At 41.3% G+C, this 16619-nt stretch overlaps 1 protein-coding gene across 1 annotated transcript in view; it reads right to left on the bottom strand.

Moving 5' to 3' along the window:
• Positions 1-1594: 1594 nt before the first annotated feature.
• The window catches only part of LOC124712190 (odorant receptor 43a-like), a 43794-nt gene continuing 28769 nt past the window's right edge, over positions 1595-16619 (bottom strand). Inside the window, exons 4-5 of the mRNA XM_047242487.1 lie at positions 3536-3691; positions 1595-1651 (exon numbers count right to left, since the gene is read on the bottom strand). Of these exons, the coding sequence (XP_047098443.1) occupies positions 1595-1651; positions 3536-3691 (213 nt within the window). The remainder of the gene's footprint in view (positions 1652-3535; positions 3692-16619) is intronic.

A 16619-nucleotide genomic window follows, 5' to 3' on the forward strand; every position in this document is an offset into this window, starting at 1 on the left:
TGGATTGCAGTGATTATCATTTGCAGGTTTGCTAATCTTCGGAAATTTCATCAATAAAATATATGATAATAAAGAAGTATAAGTGCATTGAAGTCAATTGTAAATTCCTTTGATATGAAAAGAAAAGCAGCAAATTATCTTACTTACCTATCTGAGTTCACACTTAGTGAATTAAATTCTTGCAGTGGGAACTAGAGATATAAATGTAGTAGTCTATCTCCTCATATTTGTTGTTTATATTAGAAAATGTAACATTTTTAGTAATGTTACATTGACCAATAAGCATAGTAAAATTCAATGGCATAGCATTAGGAAAAAATTTAGCTCTGCTAAAATGTCACAAATTTATCCAGTGAGCAACGTGTGTCTTCATATCTTTCACTGCAAAGAAAATTTTAAAAAACTTTTTAATTTGGGCATTTTATGAAAACAAATCAAATGCATCATAATTGATCATTCCCTTAGGGATGAAAAAGGCAATCATTTCTTTAAATGTAATAAATAGTGTACCAAGAAAATAACAATATGTTTGTAACACCTTTATGTTTTCTTATCCCTTCATAGAAGATAAATAAACATGTTGAAATAGAAGTTTGTTCATATACAAAGGAAACCAATGTTTGAGATGTATTACAATATATATTCGAGATAATTATCAGAATTACACAAGTTTTTTATGGAAAGCTATAATCTTTATTTCAACAATGAAAACATTTTACTGGCAGTAACCAGTACTGTGTGTTTTGTAACAACAGAATAATGAATAGTGGTCTCTCAACCAAAAATTCATATGGTAAACTGTTCTATGGTGATACTTTTCTAGGACTACAGCTTTATTCAAAAAAGCAATAATAAATAATGGGTAATATTTTAATGTAATATAAACAGGAGCACCATTGTTTCTTTCTGACAATGTATGTATTATAGTCTTTTTTCCTCTCCCCAATCTACAAAACAATTTTCAGTGTAGCTTTAGATCCTTTATTGAGATAAATTTCATATTCGACATGAGTCTTATGCTATTTGTTGCAAAACATTGAAAAATGGAATTATCTTTGAAGAATGTAATTTGGATGAAATTAACTAAGACAACATTGCTGAAAATAGGAATTTATTCACATTTTACATTTTAACATCAAATTCTGAAGGAATTTTTTATTCAAGTAAGGTTTAGAATGAAACAAATTATGTTACTAGATTGAAAATGTCTGTACAAATGATAACTTTACTAATGCTATAGACAGCAACCTCTTTTAATCAGAAACAGAAAGGAAAATGTGAAGAAGTAACATAATATCTTGTAAATCTCTCTTTTGTGATATCATTGTATAGCAACTAGATGGAATTAATTAAAAAGGTTTATAAAAGCTAGTATGTAACTTCGTTGCTGGCGATTCTGAAACTGCCCATGTGCTGTTGCAAGCGTTTCTGTTTTCCAAAAGCAGTTGTAACAACTGTTGTAATAGTCCTTTACCAGAAAAAGAATGATTTACAACTACAACAAAGTGCACTCGGAGAATTAAACTGAAAAGCACAGATGTTGAAAGAGTTGTTGGACTTTGCTTCAGACTGCAGGCAGTGAGCAGTACAGGTCCTAATGTCTGTTCATTTGGCCCAGCAGAGCGTAGTAGGAGTATGATGCATTAACCAGCTGAAAACAGATGGAACAATATCAATATAAAAGGATTATAATAAAACCTAATTTCTTTTTAATTCGCTTTCCACCTTGACTTATCATTAGTGGCAAGTATTCACCACCAAGAATCTGTACTCCTAATTGTAATAACGTCATTTTTGTAAACACAAATGCTTGCTGAAATTTCTGAATTCATCAAGTTTTCCACGTTTTTAACACTCCAAAACAGCTATGAAACGGCTGTCGCTTCCTCATTGCTACCTTGTATCCTAGTTAAGCTACCTGAAAGCTTTGTAACAAAACAGAACAATATATTTGGAAACAGTAATGAAACGACGAAAAAAATTTTATCATTGGCAAAATAATGTGTCAAATACATTAGCAGTGCTTACACAGTGTGTTGGATATCAAATAAATACTCATTACAACAAGTTATTACAAAAGTGCGTTAGACAATACAGGTTTATGAGCCAGAAATATTCTATCTTTGATATCAATTTGGTAGTGACAGACGATTGCTCACCGTAAACACAATGGAAATATTCGCCCAACAAAGAATGACGTGTGATGTAACAAGAAGATAATGAGATTTTTCTGATCAGCAAATAGAATATGCATGTAATAACTTCTGAACTAAGAAGCACTGTTCTAGATTTGGTTGAGGTGAGATGGACATTATTATGTATTAGTTTTCACATTATATATATCTTTCTCCAAGATTTTTTACATACTTCCATTAACTCTACATATACCAATAACATATGTAGTAGCAGTTTGTGAGTAGTACAGACAGTATCAGCTGAGTTCTTACGTAAAAGGATGAGGCTGGAGGAGAGTTACCTGCTTTGAGTGGTTATGGTGTTGGTGATGCTAGACAAAAACATCAAATGAATGCATGCCCTTTCCTTAATTCTTATCTGACATACAACTGTTTGAAAATCATGGGCGTCAGTCACACGTCCTTCTCCACCAGCACTCACATGCAAATACAACCAAAGTGACATTAGGTTACACAGTGATCTCTTTACTGACCATTTCAATGTACATTTCAGTTGTGGTCTGGTATTATTGACGACCAACTCGTTGCTCCAGTTTTTTTGGATAACCCTCTTAATGGAGCAGGCTACCGTGATTTCCTTCAGAATGTGTTACCAAATTACTTGGAAGATATTCCTTTGCCAAAACGAAGCTTCGTGTACTTTCAGCACTGTGGAGTTCCTACACCTTCCATACGGCAGCTGACACAGTACCTCACTGGAATATATCTTGGGCTTTGGATCCGGCGCCTTGAGTCGTTTCATAGCCACTGAGATCACCTGATCTTACTCCATCAGAATACTGTTTGTGGCGTTGACTTAAGAGCGAGGTCTATAAATCTATATGAGTTAAATGGACCCAAAGGGCTGACCTGTATTTTATATGTGTAAGCTGAAGTGAAGGACCGTAGGAATGAGCTCAGATCAACAACACAGCAGCTGTCAGCAAGAGCAGCAAAATGCATTGATGCTGAAGGTGGACTTTTTGAAAATCTTTTGTGAGGATATGTACAAAGGTAATCAAAAGATAATGCGATCTTATGTTTTGATTTATTTTCACTTGCGTTTGTCCTTGTCCCCATTGATGATACAACTGAACTCTTTTGGATTTTTTGAGTACTTTTGACGTAATTCATTTGGTTCTTCTCTGCAAATCTGGAAAATACGAACTAAGGGACTCACATGGTCGGAGAATCATAGGGGATTCTCCTTTGTTTTGCAGTCACTCTTTGTGGCAGCCATGATGCAGTCAGGCAAGGGACGTATTATGAGCAACTTTGGTTGGCACGTGAAGATCCCTGCAGTTCTTCACATCATATATAGTAGAGCGCACAGGTTAAGGACCAGCTAAGGTGTTACTGACCGAGAGGAAGGCGGCCCTGTCGATGGGGTAGCAGTAGCCGGCAGTGAGGACGAGGCGCTTCTGGGCGCGGCACAGCAGCAGGCGGAGGCCGTGCTTGAAGGCCGCGCTCGACTCCACCCAGGAGCAGCTGTACGCCGCCGTCGACACCGCTTGTGCCTTTTAACAGACGAATGTGACGTCTCACTACCACTGTGGATTGTTCTGCGTCGATTAACTTAGAAAGAGCGACAGATTAGCAATCAGATTCATACTGGACTGATTGTAAACCATGGAAAAGCTAGTGAACCACATGATACAGGAGCCATACACGACTGCGTGTTATATCTCCATTAAGTGATAACCGTCAAAGTCACTTCGGGATCAAGACTCAGCCGTTAGTAGACGTTCACCTTGGATTTAAAGACCAAATTTATTCGGTTTAGTTGCTGTTTGTGGAGGATATTGTACCGTCTGGTAACACTGGCGAAGGTACATTAGTAAACTAACTGAGCACGATGAGACAATGAACATCTACTGAACAAAAGCGCGTAAATAATGCTAAATGTAGCGTGGAACATAAGGAACATAAGGCGACGGAGCGACCATTTACCTCGACTATGGAATCACTATAGAACTATTTGCGACTGATGCTCAAGCTCTGACGGAAGGCGTAAGGGCAGATATGGACAGCAAACATGGCTCATTTTTGGCATGACTCTTAAGACATTTTGGTCCAACAAGCCCAGTTTATGAGGAAGCTGAGCTACGCGCTATCGAATCAGAGTACAGGGGATCGATAGATAACTGAAAATCGAGCTTTTCTCGTGAACGAAAGGGGGGTCCGCAAATTTTCCTAGAAATTGGGGAAACAAACTTCTTCGACTGCTGCTTCGATACCGAAAAGGTAAGAGCTGTTAAACGCAATCGCCGCTGTCTGAGGAGTGAAGAAACTGTATCCGATTTCCAGCTACATTCTTTAGGTCTTCTTTTCTTTGATATGGCGTATAAAAGTCGAAACATCAAGAAGGAGTGGTGCGACATAAACCAATGTTTGTAGGCGTGTTTCTACACATAAAAGATGCCATTTTTCCAAATTTCGCGGCAGTCGCATAAAGGTGTCGTTGATAACACCATTATCAGAATGAAAATCAGGTGTCCGCAGCTCGAGGTCGTGCGGTAGCGTTCTCGCTTCTCACGCTCGGGTTCCCGGGTTCGATTCCCGGCGGGGTCAGGGATTTTCTCAGGCTCGTGATGACTGGGTGTTGTGTCATGTCCTTAGGTTAGTTACGTTTAAGTAGTTCTAAGTTCTAGGGGACTGATGACCATAGATGTTAAGTCCCATAGTGCTCAGAGCCATTTGAACCATTTTTTTGTAAATCAGGTCTGCTTTAAATACACACTGTAACGGTCGTGAGCGTTAGTTATACTTGACATAGGACGTCTTGAGTTGATGTTTGTCGATACTCCAGAAAGATTCGTCATGAGAGTAGCCACTATACGGTACTGTTGGTAGCTTTTGTTACCAGAATGTACGGTCGCAAGAAGACCTGCCTCCGGACGGACACGTGACACTACCGAGAGGGAAGCCCACTGTGTTCGGCGTATGACTCTGGCGCATCGTACTGCACCTGCACCAGCCATTTGAGCAGCAATTGGCACAACAATGACACAACATACAAATCGGTCACTCCGATGACTGCTCCGAGCCAGGCGCCCTGTAGCGTGCATTCCAGTGACCCCAAACCACCACCATTGCCGGCTTTAGTGGTGTCAAGACACAGCTCACTGAAGGGCAGGGTGGATGTCTGTTGTGCTTTCTGATGAATGCTCGTTCTGACTTGGTGGCAATGATGATGTCCGTGTTTCGGTTAGACGAAGCCTAGTTGACGGCCTGCAGTCTACCTGCCTCCGTGCTAGACACAATGGACCTACACAATGGACCTACAATTGGAATTATCGTTTGGGGTGCGATTTCGTCAGACAGTAGGAGCACTCTCGTGATTATCCTGCGCACCATGAATCGAGATCTGTACGTCAGTCTGCTGATTCGGCCTGTTGTGGTGCCATTCGTTTGCAACTTTCCAGGGAGTGTTTTCCAACAGAATAACGCTCGCCGTTATACCGCTGCTGTAAGCCAACGTGCTCTATAGAGTGTCGACATTTTGCCTCCACCTGCTCTATCACCAGATCAGTCTCCAATCGAACACGTATGAGACATCATCGGACGACAACTCGAGCGTTATCAACAAACAGCATTAACCTTCCCTCTACTCACCCGTCAAGTGGTACTGTCATGGAACCATCTAAGAACTGACATCCGGCAGCTGTACAATACGATGCATGTACGTCTGCATGCTTAAGTCAAACATTCTGACGGTTACACCATTTTGTTAATGTATGCAGACATAATAGCGCCTTTATTAGCAATCATATGCAACCGCTCATTTGACGAAATATCTGTTCCTAATGACTGGAAAGTAACACAGGTCACACTAGTATTCAAGAAAGGAAATAGGAGTAACCTATTAAATTACAGACCTATATCACTGACCTCATTGCAGTATGATTTTGGAACATATACTATACTTGAACATTAGGAATCACCTTGAAGAAAATGACTTATTGATACATAACTAACACGGATTCAGAAAATATATTTCTTTTGCAACGCAGCTAGCTCACTATTCCCATGAAGAAATGTGTGCTGTCGGCAAGTGATCTCAGATCGATTCCATATTCCAGAAGGCTTTTGATACCCTTCCTCACAAAGAACTATTAATCAAATTGCGTGCATATGGAGTGTCGTCTCAGTTGTGTGACTGGATTCTTGATTTCCTCTCAGAGAGGTCACAGTTCGTACTGATAGACGGTAAATGGTTCAAATGGCTCTGAGCACTATGGGACTCAACTTCTGAGGTCATTAGTCCCCTAGAACTTAGAACTAGTTAAACCCAACTAACCTAAAGACATCACACACATCTATGCCCGAGGCAGGATTCGAACCTGCGACCGTAGCGGTCACGCGGTTCCAGACTGCAGCGCCTAGAACCGCACGGCCACTTCGGCCGGCTAGACGGTAAATCATCGAGTAGAACAGAAATGATATCTAGCGTTTCGCAACGTAGTGTCATAGGTCCTCTGCTTTTGCTGATTTACGTAAATGATCTAGATGATAATCTGAGCAGCCCCCTTATATTGTTTGCAGATGACGCTGTAATTTACCGCCTAGTAAAATCATCAGACGATCAATTCCAATTACAAAATCATCTAGAGAGAATTTCTGTATGGTGTGAAAAGTGACAATTGGCACTAAACATAGAAAAGTGCGAGGTCGTCCACAAGGGTACTAAAAGAAATACGAAAATTTAGGGTATACGATAATTCGCACAAATCTATGGGCTGTCAATTCGACTAAATACGTAGGAATTACAATTACGAGCAACTTAAATAGGAAAGACCACATAGATAATATGATGGGGAAGGCGAAACAATGACTGCGCTTTGTAGGCAGAACACTTAGAAGATGCGACAAACCCACCAAAGAGACAGCCTACATTATACTTGTCCGTCCTCTGCTGGAATATTGCTGCGCGTTGTGGGATCTTTACCAGGTAGGATTGACGGAGGACATCGAAAAAGTGCAAAGAAGGCAGCTCGTTTCGTGTTATCGCGCAATGGGGGTGAGATTGTCACTGATATGATACGCGAGTTGGGGTGGCAGTCACTGAAACAAAGGCGGTCTTCTTTGCGGGAAGATCTATTTACGAAATTTCAATCACCAACTTTCTCTTCCGAATGCGAAAATATTTTGTTGACACCCACCTACGTAGGGAGAAATGATCATCATCATAAAATAAGAGAAATCAGAGCTCGAACGGAAAGATTTAAGTGTTCCTTTTTCCCATGCGCCATTCGAGAGTGGAATGGTAGAGAATTAGTACTAAAATGGTTCGATGAACACTCTGCCAGGCACTTAAGTGTGAATTGCAGAGTAACCATGTAGATGTAGATGTAGATGTACCAGCCTTTCGCATTTGCAATGAACTTTCTAACGAGCACGTTAATCTGCAATCTTGCAATGTTAATCCCTCAAATATGCTACCTAGACAAATGAGCTCCAAAAATTTCATTACTCTACGTAAAATTATTTGGTGCTGCGATTTTTTTTTCCGACCGCGGAGTTCTTCCGTTTCTAAGTTGGCAGGTACAAAAGGGCTAATAAGATTAGTAAGTCGATAATGAATAGTAAGAAGACAGGCAAATAAATTTCTGAACGACTTGGATAAACCAAGAATTAAACATTTTATCCTGATGGTTTTACAGTGTCTCTTTCATGCTTTATGTGGCATGTCTTCAGGTTTCTTCGAAAAACTAAATGTCGTGTAAACATTCTAAGTAGAAAAACGCGCGGCACCAAGAACATCTAACGAATGGAATCTACGCGCAACTACATCGTTCCTTCCGAAGATTCGGATGGAAACTAACTTGGTTTACGTTTAAACATAAATATTTTTCAGGAAATAATTTTAATTCATATGATGCATACAATAACATTGCCTGGAAAATGGGTACTGGATGTTGATAATGCATTGTTCTGTGAGTCAGTATTCCATCGAATGGTTGCGCAATTCCCGCAGTGTTTCCAGAAGGCTCCTACAATTATGAAGCGTCGAAATTAAGTTTGTAACTTGCCAGTAAAAATAAGCATCACATGGCTAACACACAGGTGCGCAGTTTTACAGCATTACTTCTACCGTACAAATCGTCTGACTGTTCAAATGGCTCTAAGCACTCTGGGACTTAACATCTGAGGTCATCAGTCCCTTAGACGTAGACCTACTTAAACCTAACTAACCTAAGGACACCACACACATCGATTCCCGAGGCAGGATTCGAACCTGCGACCGTAGCTGCAGCCTAGAATCGCTCGGTCACAGCGACCGGCACAAGTCGTCTGACCCCCGTCTCATATTAACATGCTATTACAAGTGACCGTGTTAACTTTTCCATATCAGCAATCCAGTATTAGACAAAACTGGTTATCAGCAACGCATGGTTTTAAAACGTTCTCAAGATATGTTTTATGAACTGAATTAATCTGTTTCCTCGATGCTGAGCATGTGAAGTAAACATTTAAAGAGTCGGTTAAGCGATTGACCTCTTCTATAGCCCGAGAAATAAGTTAATCATTAGTTTTTTTATAAGCACGGGAAAATTTTAGACAACAATTTTCCAGACGCTGTGATGGAATATTGTGCTGTGTATGAATGCTTCATTTAATGTGCGGTACCAACTGCGACAAAGGTTAGTTTTACTTCCTTATGCGATAACGTGCGGCTGAAGCTCGTCTTCGCAGCAATGATCTCGGAATTGTTTTCACATAAGGAGGCTTAAAATTTTAATTCCTTACTAATCTAAATCGTTTGAGAGTTTTATTTGCCTACTTTGTTATTATTCCTTATTGGTTAATTTACGTTATTAGCCCTCCTGTACCTACCAGTTTCGATGTGGAATAATATATAAATGAAAAAACAAACTGCCAGATGCAACAGGGAATTAAAGACACGTCCTCTGCCTGCCAGCTTGATGTGGTAGTCCTTTCTTTATTATTTTCAGGTTTAATCAATTTAAATTTATTTAATTTTTTATAATTTAAAATTTTTATTTTTTAATTTTTTTAATTTTTTATTTTTTTCAAATAGATGAACTTCCCTCTACAGGAACAAAGGCAGCTTAGTGACAACATCGTCTTTTCGAAGATTTGGTTTCCTGTTTACTCCTGGAACGTTTCTCGATTTGTTCTCAAATGGCACTACAACTGTTAAACAGAAATGTTTACAAGCATTCCTGTTTCAAGGGAACTGAAATTTGTTATAGTGTTTTCAGATCTACCGATCACGATGGCAACCTTGCGACTTGTGCACTGCCACATCTCGTTCTCTGAGCTGCAAGTGAAACAGTGAAGTAAAGTGTCAGTCTGTTGACAATCCAAGCATTTGCCAGTATTTGACAAACTGTTTGTGAAGAGACGATCACTTGTACTTACACTGATGTATAAAGCACGATATGACACATCTTTTACATTTGACTGTAAGGCTTCCACATAAACATTTTGTTAAACCTTACGCCAAGTGACTTTGGTAAAATCCTTCTTTAGTTGATTTGTAGACTTATCTTCCGTCTGCACTTTATAGAATTCCTTGCTTGCGTACTTCCTCACTCTTTATTTGATGTCATTTTTCTCAGTGATTACGATTCAGTATGTGGCAACTTAAAGTCTCTATGCCTAACCATAACGGACGTCTTGTTCTCTACTGGAGTCAATACGTTTACGCTGTGTTCTGAGATTTCCGTGCCACGCGTGATTAGACGAGCGGTCTCAGGCGCTGCAGTCATGGACTGTGACTGTGCGGCTGGTCCCGGCGGAGATTCGAGTCCTCCCTCGGGCATGGGTGTGTGTGTTTGTCCTTAGGATAATTTAGGTTAAGTAGTGTGTAAGCTTAGGGACTGATGACCTTAGCAGTTAAGTCCCATAAGATTTCACACACATTTGTACATTTATTTCTATTTATTTATTTATTATTTTTTTTTTGAGAGTTCGGTCTCCTGCTGCTAGCTCCTCTGACGTACTAGATGTCTACTTCTATGTACATACTCCGCAAGGCACTGTACGGTCCGTGGCGGAGGGTACCCTGTGCCACAAATAGTCGTTTTCTATCCTGTTCCACACCTGGATAGAGCGAGGGCAGATGGGCCTCTGTATGAGTCTTAATTACTCGTATATTATCTTCATGGTCCCTACGTGAAATATATGCTGGCGGCAGTGAGATCGTTCTGCAGTCAGCTTCAAATGCCTGTTCTCTGAACATTCTCAAATGGTTCAAATGGCTCTGAGCATTATGGGACTTAACTACTGAGGTCAAGTCCCCTAGAACTCAGAACTACTTAAACCTAACTAACCTAAGGACATCACACACATCCATGCCCGAGGCAGGATTCGAACCTGCGACCGTAGCGGTCACGCGGTTCCAGACTGTAGCGCCTAGAACCGCACGGCCACTCCGGCTGGCTAAACATTCTCAGTAGTGTTATTCGACATGAATGTCTTCTTCCCTCCAGGGATAGCCACTTGAGCTCCCGAAGCACATCCGCAATACTTGCATACTGATCGAGCCTGGCGCTAACAAATCTAGAATCCGGCCTCTGAACTGCTTCGATGTCCTCCTTCAATCAGACACTGTGCGGAACCCAAACACTCGAGAAATACTCAAGAACAGATAGCGCTTTACATTTGTCTCTAACGTTGGCGAGCTCTAAACCTCGTTTTGATTCAATTATGATCTTGGACTGTTGTTTAACCCTAAGTGCACACGCTCCCCACGCAAGAGCAGATTCTATGCGTGGTGCAGTTGTTTCAGGCAAGGGAAGAGTACTTGCGAGGAAGAACGCCTTAGGGAGTACAACAAGGCTTACCAGAATGACTTTAATTATTATATCTAGGGAACTAATGTAATACTCTCTCAGTGCCGCTCGGAGGCTTTTGAGTTTCATTTTCCAATTCCAGGTTGCTATTATGGGCGAACATTTGCTATAACTTATCATCAGAAATCTGATGCGTGATGACTGGGTGTTGTGTGATGTCCTTATGTTAGTTAGGTTTAAGTAGTTCTGAGTTCTAGGGGACTGATAACCATAGATGTTAAGTCCCATTGTGCTCAGAGCCATTTGAACCAAAACTGATGTTATCGCTTGTTCAACTGGGCCAGTTTCAATGAATGCTACCGCTTTACCTAACTACCAAGTGCTAGATTTACCTACGTTGATTTTAGCTCAAGGCCAGCAACTATATGTTCGAATCACATAATATATTTTCATAACATCAGCTGGGACAGTCATGTGCAAGGTCGGGTAGCTTCTGCATATGAATTTGTTGCCTCGAATTTCAATACCAGGGACATTGTCAAATAGTGACTACAGAAGAGGCTAGATCGATATGAAGAACTGCAGAATCGAGAGGAAACATTCTTGTAGTAGCGACGTTAGGAGTGGTATTCCGGTTGTGCACTGTCCATTTACAAGAATTCTTGACAATATTTACATAAACGGGCCTCATTTCAATTTCCGACATGACACATCACGGACCCTGTCTAATGATTCTTCCATTCCAACGATATGATGACAGCTCTACAGTTATATCTTTAAGCGACAGCTATCATATACCGGTATTATTGCAGCGCTTAGTGTAATGTCCTAGGAATGGGGCACGTCTGATATTAGCCGATGAGGCTATCAGTAATGGTGTTAAACCGTTGAATCAATACCCTAACAGATATCCTGTAATCAGCGTTGAGAAGCGATATAGGACGCATGGTTTGGAAGAATTTAGTGCAACCCGAGGAATCAACAACTTGAGCCCTTCTAAAGGCTCGTACGGGGTAGTAGCAGACGTATTTCATCCAGCAGTACGATCAATGTACTGCCGTTTAAATTTCCCTATTTTAAGTAAAATTGTACTGGTAATTACGTAGGCTGGAACTTAAGTAGTGGCAACATTGCTGTGGAGAAACTATGCAATGGAATCTACTATAGTCGCTGATAGCACACGTTGTTGACATATATGCCTTACCTCCGAGCAAATGGACTCGCCCGTCCTACGTAACAGCATGCGCACAATCGAGGGAAACAAGTCACTTGTTAGCGAGCGGTCTAACGTAATAGTGTCACTATGTTTTCGAAACAGGAGCAACGGAGATGGATCGAGATTGAATGTGCCAGCGGTCGTATAGCATGACAGTGTAATCAAGGTCTTTAAGAGGAGTGCAGGAAATCGGCATTGCCGCACAGAACAGTTGGGTAAAAGCCTTCAACGAAGGTCGGCAAACTATAGCAGACATGGATCGGGCTAGTCGTCCTAGCGTCACTGAAGAAAAAGTGCATTCTGTTGCCGCGTTTGTGGAAAGTGATCGATACCATACAATTAGTGTGCTCGCCCATGAAACCGGATTAGCGCATACGACTGTGCATCGCATCTGGAAGAAACGCTTGATCATGCGAAAAATTGCATCACGATGGGCTCCGCATGAACTGATGGAAATTCTGAAATGATGGCGTTACGACGCTGCTCAGACGCATTTGGAGCGCTAAGAGCGTGAAGGGGACGCTTTCTTACGCCTTATCGTAGCACTGGGTGAGACATGGGCCAATCGTAAGAGCCAAAACTGAAACGCCAATCCTACGAATGGCGTCATTATGGGTCGCCGCGGATGTCGAAAGTGTGTCAGAGCCCCCGTATGAAGAAAGTTATGGTGATTGTCGTGTGCGACTGTGGTGGTGTTATCCCAACGCATTACGTTCCTCCACGGCAGACCGTCTGTGCACAGTATTACTGTTCGTTTTTGGAGCATCACCTGCGACCAGCTTTGGAAAAGAAGTGGCGACAATTTCTGCTCAAAGCACCCATCATTTTGCACGACAATGCACGGGCGCATACAGCACAAGCTGTGGCTGCTCTGTTCGGTTGATGGGACTGGAACGTTCTGTACCAGCCACCATATTCCCCAGACTTAAGTTCTTGTGACTTTTATTTGATTCCGAAGATGAAGGAGCCACTTCGTGGCATAACTGTTCCAAAGATTCGACAGGCAGTAGACCGCTCCATTCGCTCTGCTAACGGTATATTACGCCTTCCACATCGCTGGAAACTGGTTCTACACAACGCTGGTGACTACTTTGAAGGACAGTAACAGGTGCAAACATGTAACTCTTTTGTATCGGTTGTGAATAAATTGTTGCTACTGTTTAAGTTCCAACCCTCGTATATCGGGTCCAAGTCTCAAATTCCGTGTTCCCTTCGTTCGTTACAGTCGGTTAGATGTTATTTAAAAGTGTCTCACCTGTGTCGTTTTCGTATCACCTGCAGCATGCAGTTTCGTGAAACAGTCACGTGATGTCCTCCTGGTGGATAAGCTGTCTTCCATCATCATTTCGGAAAGAACTTAATTGTAGGGACCGTCCTCTTTTGAATTCGGCCAGAAGATGGAAAAGAGTTGTTTATTCTTCCCCGATGCCGCTGGTGTCTCTCGTTCTTATTTTAGTGCCCTCCGTTTGCTTTCGATTCAAAGCGGTTGTTTTGGCCTTGGCCTTTTATTTTCACGATATGGCGTGGAACATTGTCGGCATCTACGTGTAATTATCCTAGTCTCTGGAAGTAGAGTTTCGTAGAGTCTTTCCCAACGTTTCTTTTCAAAAGTGCTGCTTTTTAGTAAATATCGTATTTGGGTTTTGCGTGTTTCACCCACCAATTCAGCTTAGATCTGTACCGTCGTATATTCGCTATACAGATTTCCCAAACTCTCTTTTACTTGTGCTAAAGTTCACTGTCAATTGACCGTGATATGTTGAATTTCCACACACCATTGCAGTTAAAAGTCATTTAACTTGGCATGATAATAGTAGCAACAAGTGTCAAAAGGTTGGAAAAATTAAATGGGCACGTTCAGGCACAAATAATGCATTGGTCGCTGCATCTGCGGAGACTTTCGTTGTGCAGCTCCTACCGTGCCGGTATATAAGCGGTTCTTCTTTGTTTCCTCGTTTTCTAGAAAAATATGCGTTTACAGACCCTATATATGAGATGAAAAATGCTTAGTTTCTATCTATTCCGTCAATTCTTAGTCCAAGGCACTTCATGAACTTCAAGAGCAGTTTTTCAAAAACAGGTGGGGGCCGAAGGGTGTGGGAGGGCCGGATGTGTTGAGGCAAAATGTCCTAAACTTTAATTTTGGGGTGTACGCAAGCTACTTACCAAATATGAACCGAATATGATGTAATTTCATTTTCCTGGAGACGAATGAGTCTCAGCTTCATCTCCATTAAGGATAGCAGCTAAAGCAATGGATTAAAATTTGATCTACGGCCAGGAGTTTTTTCGAAGATAATGGTGAGATTCATATGTTTACAGGAGAACGATATTCTATCAGATCAATAGATCACCTACGCCCGAGGTACAGGAAGGATTTCTCTATCACGTACAAAGCTAGGGTGCTATTCCAATGTCGAGAGGTCTAGGTTGATTGGTTGATTTGGCGGAGGGGACCAAACAGTGAGGTCATCGGATTAGAGAAGGATGGGGAAGGCAGTCGGTCATGCCCTTTCAAAGTAGCCGTTCCTGCATTTGCATAAAGTGATTTAGAGAAATCTCGGAAAACCTAAATTAGGATTGCCGGACGCGAGTTTGAACCGTCGTCCTCGCGATTGCGAGTCCTGTGTCCTAACCACTGCGCCAACTCGCTCGGAGGAGTTCTTGGCAATAGTGACGATTTAAGAGGGAGAAAATGTGTTGAAGGTGTGAACTGAAGTTTGTGTAATGGAGGCCATTGGACTAGAATAGTCCGTACAGGTTTAGTAGCCACAGTGCTATGGTGGTGTAGTGGTTAGCACATCCGCTTATTAAGCAGGAGACTTGGGTTAATGTTTTGGTTGTGGGACAAATTTAAATCCATTGCTTTACATCCTATCCCTATCAGCCGAATCGGCTGGCCCTGTCTGAGGGTCTCCACTTGTGAGAACGTTGTCAGACTCCTCAGAGTTTCTTGAACAGCACCTCATGTACGTGCATTAACACTCATCACCTAACATTACCTTCATAACTTTATCACATAACTCTTCTGAGTGGCTAATTTTCTGGTGGATATGGTTTCCAAAACTCTTTTGCCAGAGAAGTATGTGTTGGGATATTTGCAGAAAGTGACGATATGAGGCGAATGTTAAGGGCTGAATGTTAATGGAAAAAGAACTTTTGGCCAAGGGACCTTGGGACTGCAAAGGAATTTAAGTATCATGTTCTTCATATATGGTACCACAGCCGTGAACTTTTCGAACGACAGTGTCATGATTCCGTTTCAGCTGTTGCTTAGTTGACGAATACTCACATATTACTACGTTTCATGTGACTGGCCAATTGTGGTCTTACAGACCATTTTGATCTTGTCGGTGCCTATTGCACTTGACATTGGCCTGCAAGGCCGAAACTGGCCAATCATGTGAGATGTATAAAAGTAAACAACTGTTAATTAAACAACAGCCGAGGAGCAATCACGTCACTGCCTTTTAATACATCTACCAACTTTAATACGAAACATAAATACATAGAAAATGTTGTTTGGAGAAATAAAATGAAGAATACGAAGAGAAGGAAATATATATTATGATTTGAAAAACACATAAAGTACATATCCGCGAGGTATGTGAGAGGTACAGTAAAAGAGAGGAAAGACAGAAGTGGATAACTAAATGTGGACCAGGGGACGGATATGCATTTTTCCGTCAGGTATGAGTTATTTTAAATACTCGCGACATACTTCAAATATGAAGAGAAAAGGAGATAAACTATGAAACGAATGGGAGGTAAGGAACGTACTTGATACATTGGTCCACGATTAGCCAAAGATTTACAGATCGCCTTTGTATTATAAGATTATTTGAACTGACGCTTAAAGACGATAATGACTAACGTTAAGCTGAAAAAGAATTTAGGTTAAATGAAAAATTACGACTTAAAGAATTGACAAAATTACACTACCTGACAATAAAAACTGAAGCACCTAGAACACATGGCCGGATGTCGATGTACTTATCTGCATGTAAATGATTGGAATTTGAATTGTCTGTGACAGGTAGAACGGTCACTAGTGTGCATTAGTGTTGTTCATGTTTAGTATAGTTACTAAGCCTGGTAGGGTATGTACGGGTCGCAAACAATATTAGGTGTTGAGTGATCGCTGTGAAGAGCACGATAATGCCGCGTACTTGTGTGAATCAGCGTTATGCGCACCTGCTAGAATTTGTGTTCATTTGGCCGGCAGGTGGAATCGTGCAGTATGCAGATTTGTGCGTTATCGGAATATGACAGTGACCCAATGTTAGAATGCTTGGCATAGTGAGGGCAGGCATTACCCTCGTCAAGACCATCACAAGCGAGGGTCGCCGTGTTGTGCACCAAGCACGTCGTAACCCCTTGACAACCACGCCAACCAGCCGAGAACAAATTATGGATTCATCGTGACGTTCTGTGTCATCCCGTACTATTTGTCAGAGACTAGCAGCA

The sequence above is a fragment of the Schistocerca piceifrons genome, chromosome 8 (genome assembly GCF_021461385.2).
Source record: "Schistocerca piceifrons isolate TAMUIC-IGC-003096 chromosome 8, iqSchPice1.1, whole genome shotgun sequence".
Classification (NCBI taxonomy): domain Eukaryota; kingdom Metazoa; phylum Arthropoda; class Insecta; order Orthoptera; family Acrididae; genus Schistocerca; species Schistocerca piceifrons.